This window comes from Bos javanicus, chromosome 3 (assembly GCF_032452875.1).
Source record: "Bos javanicus breed banteng chromosome 3, ARS-OSU_banteng_1.0, whole genome shotgun sequence".
In the NCBI taxonomy this organism is placed as follows: Eukaryota; Metazoa; Chordata; class Mammalia; order Artiodactyla; family Bovidae; genus Bos; species Bos javanicus.
Window position 1 is genome coordinate 19,985,593 of NC_083870.1, and position 13,491 is coordinate 19,999,083.

The window sequence follows — 13,491 nt, forward strand, 5'->3', positions numbered from 1 at the left end:
CTTTTTCTTCTTTTGACTAGGCTATTCATCTTTTACTTATTGAAAGAATATTTGTAGAATACATGAAGAATATTTGTAGAATATATGAATATATATACACAAATACAGGTATATTAAATATAGGTGTATTAAAATCCTTTTGACTTATAACTTTTTGTGATTGGTGCTGTTCCCAGTTCCTATCCTCTGCCTCTCTTACTCCCTCACTTTTGAATCTGCTCTTTATCAACATTAGCTTTGAGAATTCAAGCTCTTTTCTTTCGGGCTTTTCTTATTTCCCTGAGCAGTCTCACCCCTCCCACACACTTTTATTTATTTTAAAAATATTTATTTATTTTTGGCTGGGTCTTCATTGCTATGTGGGCTTTTCTCTAGTTGCAGCGAGTCGGGGCTACTCTCTGGTTGCAATGCACAGGTTTCTCATTGTGGTGACTTCTCTTGTTCTGGAGCACGGGTTCTAGGGTGACCAGGCTTCAGTAGTTATGACTCGGGGGCTTCAGAGCGCAGGCTTAGTAGCTATGGCACATGGGCTTAGTTGCTTTGAGGCATGAGTAATTTTCCTGGACCAGGGACCAAACCCATGACCCCTGCATTGCAAGGCAGGTTCTTAATCACTGAACCACCACCCAAGATACTAATCTGTCAGTCATTTCTCCAATTCTGGGTAAATTGCTCTGTTCATTTTCTTTCCTTAGGCTTCTGAGTATTGGCAGAGAAAGTAATAACAATTCTGCATAGTTTCATGAGAATTTATGACTTCCCACTTTGGGACCTCAGGGCATTTCACAATCCTTTTATCATACTTTCTTTATTCATACACTTCTGAACCAATTACCTATAGCTGTACAGCTACAACCAACGCCATTTCTACTTCTTATTCTCAGTGGAAATTTCCATTGTTATTTCTCGCTGAGAATCAAAGTCATGGCATATGACTTGTCAATTTCTCTTTCTTCAGTTCAAAATGTGTATACATTTTCAGTAAAAAAGTGCCTTGATTTTTCTGAGAATAATCACTTCCACACAAAGCCCTAACCTATCTCTTTGTCCTGGTTAGGACCAGTCTTAATTTTCCTGAGCATATATTTTATTGCATTTTTAATTTGCCCCCTTCTATAAGCTCAGTCTATAAACATATTTTTCTATTTCTGATTTTTATGTCTCACCCCAACTAATGTTTAATTATTTTCTCTTAATTGTCATATTTCTTGAGAAAGTGGTATATGCTAACTACCTGCCTGTATTTACTCATTTTCTGAGAAGGCAGTGGCAACCCACTCCAGTACTCTTGCCTGGAAAAATCCCATGGACGGAGGAGCCTGGTAGGCTGCAGTCCATGGGGTTGCGAAGAGTCGGACACGACTAGACAACTTCACTTTCACTTTTCCTTTCATGCATTGGAGAAGGAAATGGCAACCCACTCCAGTGTTCTTGCCTGGAGAATCCCAGGGACGGGAGAGCCTGGTGGGCTGCCGTCTATGGGGTCACACAGAGTTGGACATGACTGAAGCCACTTAGCAGCAGCAGCAGCAGCATTCACTTCTCATTCACTTGAACTGTGATTTTCTTTCCTTCTATTTTCCTTAGATTTGTTCATTCTTATCTCTGAACATCCAATGTTTTGCCCAAACTTTTATCTTGAAACTCCTTTGGCTTCCATTGCCTAGCTCTTTCCATATTGCATCTTCCTTCTTCCATAATCTGAAACAGGCATTAAAAAATTTGATTTACAATACTGTGTTAGTTTCTGGTGCACAACAAAGTGATTCTGTTACACACACATATATATGTATTCTTTTCCAATATGGTTTATTACAAAATATTGAATACATACATCAATAGATCCCGGTGCTATACAGGGACTATAGTGGGACCTTGTTGCTTATTTTATATATAGTACTTCATATGTGTTATTCTCAAACTTCTAATTTATCCCTCCTCCCTTTCCCTTTGGTAACCATAAGTTTGTATTCTATGCCTCTGTTTTGTAAATAAGTTCATTAGTATCATATTTTAGATTCCACGTCTATGTGTTATCATATGATATTTGTCTTTATCCTTCTAAATTACTTCACTTAGTATGATAATCTCTAGGTCCAAAAGGCATTGTTTTATCCTTTTTTAATGACTGGTTAGTATTCAATTGTAGATATATACCACATGTTCTCTATCCATTCATCTATTGATGGACTTTACTTGCTTCTATGCTTTGGCTATTGTAAATAGTGCAGCTATGAACATTGGGATGCATGTATCTTTTCAAATGATAAATTTTGTCTGGATATGTACCCAGGAGTGGGGTTGCTGGGTCATATGGTAACTCTATTCCTAGTTTTTTAAAGAACCTCCATACCATTTTCTGGGGCTTTCCTGGTGGTTCAGACGGAAAGCGTCTGTCCACAATGCGGGAGATCTGGGTTCGATCTCTGAGTCTGGAAGATCCCCTGGAGAAGGAAATGGCAACCCACTCCAGTACTCTTGCCTGGAAAATCCCATGGACAGAGAAGTCTGGTGGGCTATAGTCCATGGGGTCACAAAGAGTTGGATACGATTGAGCGACTTCACTTTTATACCATTTTCCATAGTGACTGTACCAATTTACATTCCCACCAACAGTGTAGGAGGGTTTCCTTTTTTCCACACCCTCTCTAGCATTTATTATTTGTAGACTTTTTTTTTTTGTAGACTTTTTAATTAGATGACCATTCTGACCAGTTTGAGGTGGTACCTCATTGTAGTTTTGATTTGCATTTCTTTAATAATTAGTAAAGTTGAGCACCTCTTCATGTGAGTATTGGCCATCTCCATCTTCTTTGGAGAAATGTGTATTTAGGTCTTCTGCCCATTTTGGATCTTTTTTTTTTTTTTTAATGATTATTGAGTTGTATAAGCTGTTTGTGTATTTTAGAAATTAAGCCCTCATTGGTTGTGCTGTTTACAAATATTTTCTTCCAATCTGTGGGTTGTCATTTCATTTTGTCTTTGATTTCCTTTGATGTACAAAAGCCTATAAGTTTGATTAGGTCCTATTTATTTATTTTTGTTTCTATTGCCTTGGGAGACTGACCTAAGAAAACATTGTTATGATTTACATGAGAGAATGTTTTGCCTATGTTCTCTTCCAGAAGTTTTATGCTGTCATGTCTTACATTTGTCTTTAAGCCTTCTTAGGTTTATTTTTGTGTAGAATGTGAAGGAATGTTCTAACTTCATTGATTTACATGTGATTTAAACAGGTATATCTTTTTTGTTGTTGTTGTTTGTTATTTTTTTATTTATTTTAATTTGAGGCTAATTACTTTACAATATTGTAGTGGTTTTTGCCATACATTGACATGAATCAGCCATGGGTATACATGTGTTCCCCATCTTGAACTGCCCTCCCACCTCCCTTCCCAGCCCATCCCTCAGGGTCATCCCAGTGCACCATCCCTGAGCACCCTGTCTCATGCATCAAACCTTGACTGGTGATCTGTTTCACATATGATAATATATGTGCTTCAATGCTATTCTCTCAAATCATCCCACCCTCGCCTTGTCCCACAGAGTCCAAAAGACTGTTCTTTACATCTGTGTCTCTTTTGCTGTCTCACATAGAAGGTCATCGTTACCATCTTTCTATATTCCATATATATGCGTTAGTATACTGTATTGGTGTTTTATTTTCTGATGTTCTATGATTCCAGGGCTTTCCTGGTGGCTTGGGGGTAAAGAATCCACCTGCCAATGCAGGAGATGCAGGAGACCCAAGTTGACCCCTGGGTCAAGAAGATCTCCTGGAGAAGGAAATGGCAATCCACTCCAGTATTCTTGCCTGGGAAGTCCCATGGACAGAGGAGCCTGATGGGCTATAGTCTATGAGATCACAAGAGTTGGACACAACTTAGCAACTAACCACCACCACCTAGGATTCCACATGTTTAATAAGCGTTATAATCTGCTTTTCGCACCAACCAATACTACTCAACTTCGACTGGACAAATCTGAAATTGCAGTTGGCATCTGTCATTACCATCAATATCATTCAAAAGCCTTCTTTGACATCACAGCCTTCTTTCATTCCAGAACAATTACATGGTAGGCCTTGTTGATTATTCTCTCATAACAGTGTTCATGGCAATCATTTTCTTTTGTTTCATTGACCTATGTCAGTTCAGTCACTCAGTTGTATCTGACTATTTGTGACCCCATGGACTGCAGCACGCTAGGCTTTCCTGTCCATCATCAACTGCCAGAGCTTGCTCAAACTCACATACATCCAGTCAGTGATGCCATCCAACCATATCATCCTCTGTCATTCCCTCCTCCTCCTGCCTTCAATCTTTCCCAGCATCAGGGTCTTTTCCAATGAGTCAATGCTTCACATCAGGTGGCCAAAGTATTGGAGTTTCAGCATTAGCATCAGTCCTGCCAATGAATATTAGCACTGATTTCCTTTAGGATGGACTGGTTTGATCTCCCAGCAGTTCAAGGGACTCTCAAGAGTCTTCTCCAACACCACAGTTCAAAAGCATCAATTCTTCGGCACTCAGCTTTTTTTATAGCCAAATCTCACATCTATACATGATTACCAGAAAAACCATAGCTTTGACTAGACGGGCCTTTGTCAGCAAAGGAATGTCTCTGCTTTTTAATATGCTTTCTAGGTTGGTCATAACTTTTCTTCCAAGGAGCAAGTGTCTTAATTCCATGGCTGCAGTCACCATCTGCAGTGATTTTGGAGCCCCCCAAAATAAAGTCTGACACTGTTTCCACTGTTTCCCCATCTATTTCCCATGAAGTGATGGAACCGATGCCATGATCTTCCTTTTCTGAATGTTGAGCTTTAAGCCAACTTTTTCACCCTCCTCTTTCACTTTCATCAAGAGTCTCTTTAGTTCCTCTTCACTTTCTGCCATAAGGGTGGTGTCATCTGCATATCTGAGGTTATTGATATTTCTCCCATCAATCTTGATTCCAGCTTGAGTTTCTTCCAGTCCAGCATTTCTCATGATGTATTCTGCATATAAGTTAAATAAGCAGGGTGACAATATATAGCCTTGACGTACTCCTTTCCCGATTTGAAACCAGTCTGTTTTTCCATGTCCAGCTCTAACTGTTGCTTCCTGACCTGCATACAGATTTCTCAAGAGGCAGGTCAGGTGGTCTGATATTCCCATCTCTTTCAGAATTTTCCACAGTTTATTGTGATCCACACAGTCAAGGCTTTGGCATAGTCAATAAACCAGAAATAGATGTTTTTCTGGAACTCTCTTGCATTTTCCATGATCCAGTGGATGTTGGCAATTTGATCTCTGGTTCCTCTGCCTTTTCTAAAACCAGCTTGAACATCTGGAAGTTCACGGTTCACATATTGCTGAAGCCTGGCTTGGAGAATTTTGAGCATTACTTCACTAGCATGTGAGATGAGTGCAATTGTGCAGTAGTTTGAACATTCTTTGGCATTGCCTTTCTTTGGGATTGGAATGAAAACAGACCTTTTCCAGTCCTGTGGACACTGCTGAGTTTTCCAACTTTGCTGGCATCTTGAGTGCAGCACTTTCACAGCATCATCTTTCAGGATTTGAAATAGTTCAACTGGAATTCCATCACCTCCACTAGCTTTGTTCGTAGTGATGCTTTCTAAGGCCCACTTGACTTCACATTCTAGGATGTCTGGCTCTAGGGGAGTGATCACACCATCGTGATTATCTGGGTCGTGAAGATCTTTTTGGACAGTTCTTCTGTGTATTCTTGCCACCTCTTCTTAATATCTTCTGCTTCTGTTAAGTCCATACCATTTCTGTCCTTTATCAAGCCCATCTTTGCATGAAATGTTCCCTTGGTATCTCTAATTTTCTTGAAAAGGTCTCTAGTCTTTCCCATTCTGTTGTTTTCCTCTATTTCTTTGCATTGATCGCTGAGGAAGGCTTTCTTATCTCTCCTTGCTATTCTTTGGAACTCTGCATTCAGATGCTTATATCTTTCCATTTCTCCTTTGCTTTTCGCTTCTCTTCTTTTCACAGCTATTTGTAAGGCCTCCCCAGACAGCCATTTTGCTTTTTTGCATTTCTTTTCCATGGGGATGGTCTTGATCCCTGTCTCCTGTACAATGTCACGAACCTCATTCCATAGTTCATCAGGCACTCTTATCTATCAGATCTAGGCCCTTAAATCTATTTCTCACTTCCACTGTATAATCACAAGGATTTGATTTAGGTCATACCTGAATGGTCTAGTGGTTTTCCCTACTTTCTTCAATTTAAGTCTGAATTTGGCAATAAAGTGTTCATGATCTGAGCCACAGTCAGCTCCTGGTCTTGTTTTTGCTGACTGTATAGAGCTTCTCCATCTTTGGCTGCAAAGAATATAATCAATCTGATTTCGGTGTTAACCATCTGATGATGTCCATATGTAGAGTCTTCTCTTGTGTTGTTGGAAGAGGGTGTTTGCTATGACCAGTGCATTTTCTTGGCAAAACTCTATTAGTCTTTGCCCTGCTTCATTCTCTACTCCAAGGCCAAATTTGCCTGTTACTCCAGGTGTTTCTTGACTTCCTACTTTTGCATTCCAGCCCCTATAATGAAAAGGACATCTTTTGGGTGTTAGTTCTAAAAGGTCTTGTAGGTTTTCATAGAACCATTCAACTTCAGCTTCTTCAGTGTTACTGGTTGGGGCATAGACTTGGATTACTGTGATAATTTTATCACCGTTTTAAGTAATTTAAAAAACTGGCTTACCATGAACTTAACCCAGAATTTGTGATAGTTAAAAAATTAATAGTAGTAGTGGTAATTGTTTCATATTGGAAAGCAGAAAAGACATGTAAAAGGTCAGGTTTCACAATCAACTTAATTTTTATTTCTACTAAAATTAGAAAATCTAAATGCACAATGAGCTTATCAGATATGGCAATGAGTGTTTGGTGACTACCAGATAATTCTGAACACTTGAATCTAAGATAGAGCTAGCACCATGTTTGTTTAGTTTAGTCACTAAGTTATGTCTGACTCTTTAGTGATTCCATGGGCTATAGCCCACCAGGCTCCTCTGTCTATGGAATTTCCCACACAAGAGTACTGCGGTGGGTTGCCATTTCCTTCTCCAGGGGATGGATGTTTCCAACCCGGAGACTGAAACCACATCTCCTGTGTTGCAGGCAGATTCTCTATCACTGAGCCACCAGGGAAGCCATCTAGCATCATGCTGCTGCTGCTGCTGCTAAGTCGCTTCAGTCGTGTCCGACTCTGTGTGACCCCATAGACGGCAGTCCACCAGGCTCCCCCATACCTGGGATTCTCCAGGCAAGGACACTGGAGTGGGTTGCCATTTTTTTCTTCAATGCATGAAAGTGAAAAGTGAAAGTGAAGTCTCTCAGTTGTGTCCGACCCTCAGCGACCCCATGGACTGCAGCCCACCAAGCTCCTCCATCCATGGGATTTTCCAGGCAAGAGTACTGAAGTGGGGTGCCAGCATCATGGGGAGCTTCTAATTAAAGACAGCTTTTAGTAGTGTTAGATCCTAAGTGGTAGAGTAAATGGCAACCTCAAAGGTTGAAGATTTCAACTTGGGAGAGAATAGGAGTTGTATTCAATTTACATGGGTTGCATTCAGCTCTGAAAAGCATTTTTTCCATTCAGTTGCAGCAGTTGGATGTGGTTTGAAATATTTTGAATAATGTGTCATCCATTTTTTTCTCTGATGAAGAAAGAAAATTATCATGTATTGTTGGGAAATAATAAACTCTTGGTAGTAAAGGCATTTGCATAAAAGTTTTATTTTCTTCCAAAAATCCTGATACTTGTTCTTAACATTAAAAATCATGGCATTTAGAATTTGAAGTAATAATAGAAGATTAATAAAAATAATGAAAATGTTGCTCAGATAAGCTTACTTAGAAAAATTAAAATAGTTTTTTTAGTATTATCTGTATAGGAAAGAAGGGGTTTTTACTCCAGCCCTTCTTTATTTTATTTACTTATTTATACATCTATGGCTGTGCTGGGTCTTTGTTGCAGTGCAGGCTTTCTCTAGTTTCAGCAAGTAGGAGCTTCTCCCTAGTTGTGGTACTTGAGTTTCTCATTGCAGTGGCTTCTCCCGAGCTCTAGAGTGCAGGCACAGTAGTTGTGGCACATGGGCTTAGTCGATGTAGAGTCTTCCTGGACCAGGGGTTGAACCTGTGTCCCCTGCATTGGCAGGTGGATTCTTTTTTTTTTTTTTTTTTGGATTCTTAACTAATGGACCACCGCCAGAAGTCCTCCAGTCCTTGCTTAGAAACTATGAGAGCACCTTCCCCATTCCTGGCCTCCACACAATAAAAGCAGTCTTCTAACATTTGCTTGTTTCTTCTCAAAGATTATCCTTACTGGCTTGCTGTCAATATCACGGTAATCCAAGCCTATGCCCCAACCAGTAATGCTGAAGAAGCTGAAGTTGAACGGTTCTATGAAGACCTACAAGACCTTTTAGAACTAACACCCAAAAGATGTCCTTTTCATTATAGGGGACTGGAATGCAAAAGTAGGAAGTCAAGAAACACCTGGAATAGCAGGCAAATTTGGCCTTGGAGTATGGAATGAAGCAAGGCAAAGGCTCATACAGTTTTGCCAAGAGAACTCACTGGTCATAGCAAACACCCTCTTCCAACAACATAAGAGAAGACTCAACACATGGACATCTCCAGATGGTCAACACCGAAATCAGATTGATTATATTCTTTGCAGCCAAAGATGAAGAAGCTCTATACAGTCAGCAAAAACAAGACCGGGAGCTGACTGTGGCTCAGATCATGAACACTTTATTGCCAAATCAGACTTAAATTGAAGAAAGTAGGGAAAACCACTAGACCATTCAGGTATGACCTCAATCAAATCCCTTATGATTATACAGTGGAAGTGAGAAATAGATTTAAGGGCCTAGATCTGATAGATAGAGTGCCTGATGAACTATGGAATGAGGTTCGTGACATTGTACAGGAGACAGGGATCAAGACCATCCCTATGGAAAAGAAATACAAAGAAGCTAAATGGTTGTCTGAAGAGGCCTTACAAATAGCTGTGAAAAGAAGAGAAGCGAAAAGCAAAGGAGAAAAGAAAAGATATAAGCATTGAATGCAGAGTTCCAAAGAATAGCAAGGAGAGATAAGAAAGCCTTCCTCAGCGATCGATGCAAGGAAATAGAGGAAAACAGCAGAATGGGAAAGACTAGAGACCTTTTCAAGAAAATTAGAGATACCAAGGGAACATTGGAGAAGGCAATGGCACCCCACTCCAGTACTCTTGCCTGGAAAATCCCATGGACGGAGGAGCCTGGTAGGCTGAAGTCCATAGGGTCGCTAGGAGTTGGTCACAACTGAGTGACTTCACTTTCACTTTTCACTTTCATGCATTGGAGAAGGAAATGGCAACCCACTGCAGTGTTCTTGCCTGGAGAATCCCAGGGACAGTGGAGCCTGGTGGGCTGCTGTCTATGGGGTCGCAGAGAGTCAGACATGACTGAAGTGACTTAGCACTAGCAGCAGCAGTAAGGGAACATTTCATGCAAAGATGGGCTCGATAAAGGACAGAAGTGGTATAGACCTAACAGACGCAAAAGGTATTAAGACGAGGTGGCAAGAATACACAGAAGAACTGTCCAAAAAAGATCTTCATGACCCAGATAATCACGATGGTGTGATCACTCCCCTAGAGCCAGATATCCTGGAATGTGAAGTCAAGTGGGCCTTAGAAAGCATCACTATGAACAAAGCTAGTGGGAGTGATGGAATTCCAGTTGAACTATTTCAAATCCTGAAAGATGATGCTGTGAAAGTGCTGCACTCAAGATGCCAGCAAATTTGGAAAACTCAGCAGTGTCCACAGGACTGGAAAAGGTCTGTTTTCATTCCAATCCCAAAGAAAGGCAATGCCAAAGAATGTTCAAACTACTGCACAATTGCACTCATCTCACATGCTAGTGAAGTAATGCTCAAAATTCTCCAAGCCAGGCTTCAGCAATATGTGAACCATCAACTTCCAGATGTTCAAGTTGGTTTTAGAAAAGGCAGAGGAACCAGAGATCAAATTGCCAACATCCGCTGGATCATGGAAAAAAGCAAGAGAGTTCCAGAAAAACATCTATTTCTGCTTTATTGATTATGCCAAAGCCCTTGACTGTGTGGATCACAATAAACTGTGGAAAATTCTGAAAGAGATGGGAATACCAGACCACCTGACCTGCCTCTTGAGAAACCTATATGCAGGTCAGGAAGCAACAGTTAGAACTGGACATGAAACAACAGACTGGTTTCAAATCGGGAAAGGAGTACGTCAAGGCTGCATATTGTCACCCTGCTTATTTAACTTATATGCAGCGTACATCATGAGAAACTCTGGGCTGGAAGAAGCAAAGCTGGAATCAAGATTGCTGGGAGAAATATCAATAACCTCAGATATGCAGATGACACCACCCTTATGGCAGAAAGTGAAGAGGAACTAAAGAGACTCTTGATGAAAGTGAAAGAGGAGGGTGAAAAAGTTGGCTTGAAGCTCAACATTCAGAAAACGAAGCTCATGGCATCTGGTCCCATCACTTCATGGGAAATAGATGGGGAAACAGTGGAAACAGTGTCAGACTTTATTTTGGGGGGCTCCAAAATCACTGCAGATGGTGACTGCAGCCATGAAATTAAAAGATGCTTACTCCCTGGAAGGAAAGTTATGACTAACCTAGATAGCATATTCAAAAGCAGAGACATTACTTTGCCAACAAAGGTCCGTCTCGTCAAGGCTATGGTTTTTCCAGTAGTCATGTATGGATGTGAGAGTTGGACTGTGAAGAAGGGTGAGTGCCAAAGAAGTAATGCTTTTGAACTGTGGTATTGGAGAAGACTCTTGAGAGTCCCTTGGACTGCAAGGAGATCCAACCAGTCCATCCAAAGGAGATCAGCCCTGGGATTTCATTGGAAGGACTGATGCTGAAGCTGAAATTCCAATACTTTGGCCACTTCATGCAAAGAGTTGACTCATTGGAAAAGACCCTGACGCTGGGAGGGATTGGGGGCAGGAGGAGAAGAGGATGACAGAGGATGAGGTGGCTTGATGGCATCACTCACTCGATGGACGTGAGTTTGGGTAGACTTCGGGAGTTGGTTGAGGTCTGGCGTGCTGCGATTCATGGGGTCTCAAACAGTTGGACATGACTGAGCGACTGAACTGAACTGATTACTATATGTATAGTAATAAATTTTTAGTTTTCACTGGTTTGTTTTATGTTGAATGAGAATCAGGAGAAATGCCATTTGACTACCAACTGTTCTCTGAATAAAACACAAATTGGACTGACATTTTGCTTATTGTAGAGATAATATTCTTTGTGTACCCAGAGCTACAACTCCATCAGTTTTGATCACAACCTACATTTTACAGATTTTCTCATGCCTCACAAAAGTTTTTATATTTCACTTTTTCTGTAACTTGAATTTTTAATGACATACTAAATAAGAAATTTCTGGGCATTTTCCTTTGTGTACTGCATATATGCTGTGAAATGATTCATATTGTGTATATCATTTATGCCCACTGGAAAGATAAACATCTCTTTCCACGTACAGGGCAGATAGTGCCCTTTCATGTTGTATATACTATGATTTTGTAGGATATTTGCTTAGGGATTTTGCAAAAAGTCCATTACACTTTCTCCCTGCAAAACATTTATTAACTTTGTTGCTAGTTGCACAAGTTTGTCTGAAACAAAGTGGCATTTACCATTTTTAAAAAATGAGGGATGTAACTTGATATTTTTTTATCCTGAAAACATCTGTGTCATTCTGGAAAACATTACTTTGCATTTATTCCAGAAAGTTACATTTCTTGGCAATGGGATTACGTAGTTGGGTCAAAATTGACTTCAAAGCTTTGTTGGCTTTCCAAGTCACTGACAAAATTTCCTAATAGTCAAGGAGTAGTGGGGAAGGGACAAATGGGTGCTAACCCAATAAAATCCAATATTTAGATATCTATAATTGTACTTCCTAGTTACTATTTTTTTAATTTATTGCTGCTTGGATGAACCTTACCACATTTAAAGCCACATAATAATTTATATGCTATATCTGCATTGCAATCTTGTTTAATAGCTAGTTAGCATTACTTTGCAATTTTGAAGTACTTGTTACTTTTTTTTATCACTACTTCTTATGTGTCAGTGTATTTCTTTTGAGTGAGTGATTTTTCTGTTTTTGGTGAATTGGAAATAAAACACAAAGTGGTAACAAAGAAAATTTTAATTTTAACAAATGTAAACACTAATATACAAATTACGTTAAGCTATCTTGGTCGAGATAAACTATACTGATAACTAAATGAGAGAAATGGATCTATGTAATCTTTGCAGTATATACACAACCTGTAAGAATTCAAAGATGCTCAATAGCATAATGGGATTTCTGTTAAAATTAGAATTAAATTTACATTAGACAATTTGTGAAAGCTATGTGAAATTAAATGAGTAGATACTTATAAAGCATTTTGGACCATGTCTAGCTCAAAAGTGCTCAATGCTTCCTGTCATTTGAAAATAAATCTGCGCAGTCATCAATTCTCTACTAAAAACCTTTCACTGTCCCGTTGGATCAAAGGAAGTTATATGCTTCACACTGCCTCCTGTTCTGGCTGTCGGTTACCAGACCATAATCGCCCAGATCGTCTCACATTACCAGTTCTATGGTGGTGGTTTAGTCGCTAAGTCGTGTCCGACTTCTTGCGACCCCATTGACAGTAGCCCATATCTCCTCTCTCCGTGGGATTTCACAGACAAGAATACCGGAGTGGGAGTACTCGAGTGCCGTTTCCTTCTCCAGGGGATCTTCCTCAGCCAGGGATTGAACCTAGGTCTCCTGCAGAGACTCAAAACTTACTGAACTTTTATTGCCGGGGACAAAGGTCCTTAAAAGAGGAAAAAACTAGAAAAGAGTACAAATCACTAAGTGAACTTTACGCATTAGAGCACCTAAAAGATATTTACAAAATAAATCTTATGCAGAACGGCCAACCAGGCGAATCCGCCACCCAGGGAAGCTTTTTAGTAAAATTGTTTTTCATTGACGTCACACGATCATTGACCTCTAACTCAGAAGAGGCGGGATTAGGAAGACAGCTGGACTTCTTTCTCGCCCACCCTCCTCCACAGGACGGGCTGGAGGCTCAGTGGCCAGCCCGCCCTCTGACAGATTTTGGATTTCATTGGTCAGTTTTCCCGAGGAGGCTGGCTTTGAGACTGACCCCGCCTCAGACGTGGGCTCTCCCCGCTGTAGGGGCCGGGGACGGTGGGGGTTGCTGCGGCCGCCATCTTGGGCTCCGCGGTAGCGGTGGCGGCAGTACGGCGCCGCGTCTGGGGAGTGGCTCTTCCCTCCCCCTCCCCCCCGGTTCCGTGGCGGCGGCTCCTCCCACTGGGGGGGGTGGTGCGGCGGCAGTGGCATCTACGGCCATGGCGGCGACTGCTGCTAACCCTGGTGAGGAGACGGAGGACTGGGTT

The 13,491-nt window shown here is 40.8% G+C and overlaps 1 protein-coding gene across 5 annotated transcripts in view; it reads left to right on the forward strand.

Annotated features, from left to right (window-relative positions):
- The first annotated feature begins 13,277 nt into the window (after positions 1–13,277).
- The window catches only part of ARNT (aryl hydrocarbon receptor nuclear translocator), a 66,946-nt gene continuing 66,732 nt past the window's right edge, over positions 13,278–13,491 (forward strand). For 2 of the 5 annotated variants that reach the window (XM_061407677.1, XM_061407684.1), the window contains exon 1: positions 13,278–13,468. In XM_061407677.1, the coding sequence (XP_061263661.1) occupies positions 13,444–13,468 (25 nt within the window). In that variant the 5' untranslated portion in view covers positions 13,278–13,443. The remainder of the gene's footprint in view (positions 13,469–13,491) is intronic. The other 3 variants (XM_061407659.1, XM_061407668.1, XM_061407689.1) reach the window with 2 other exon arrangements.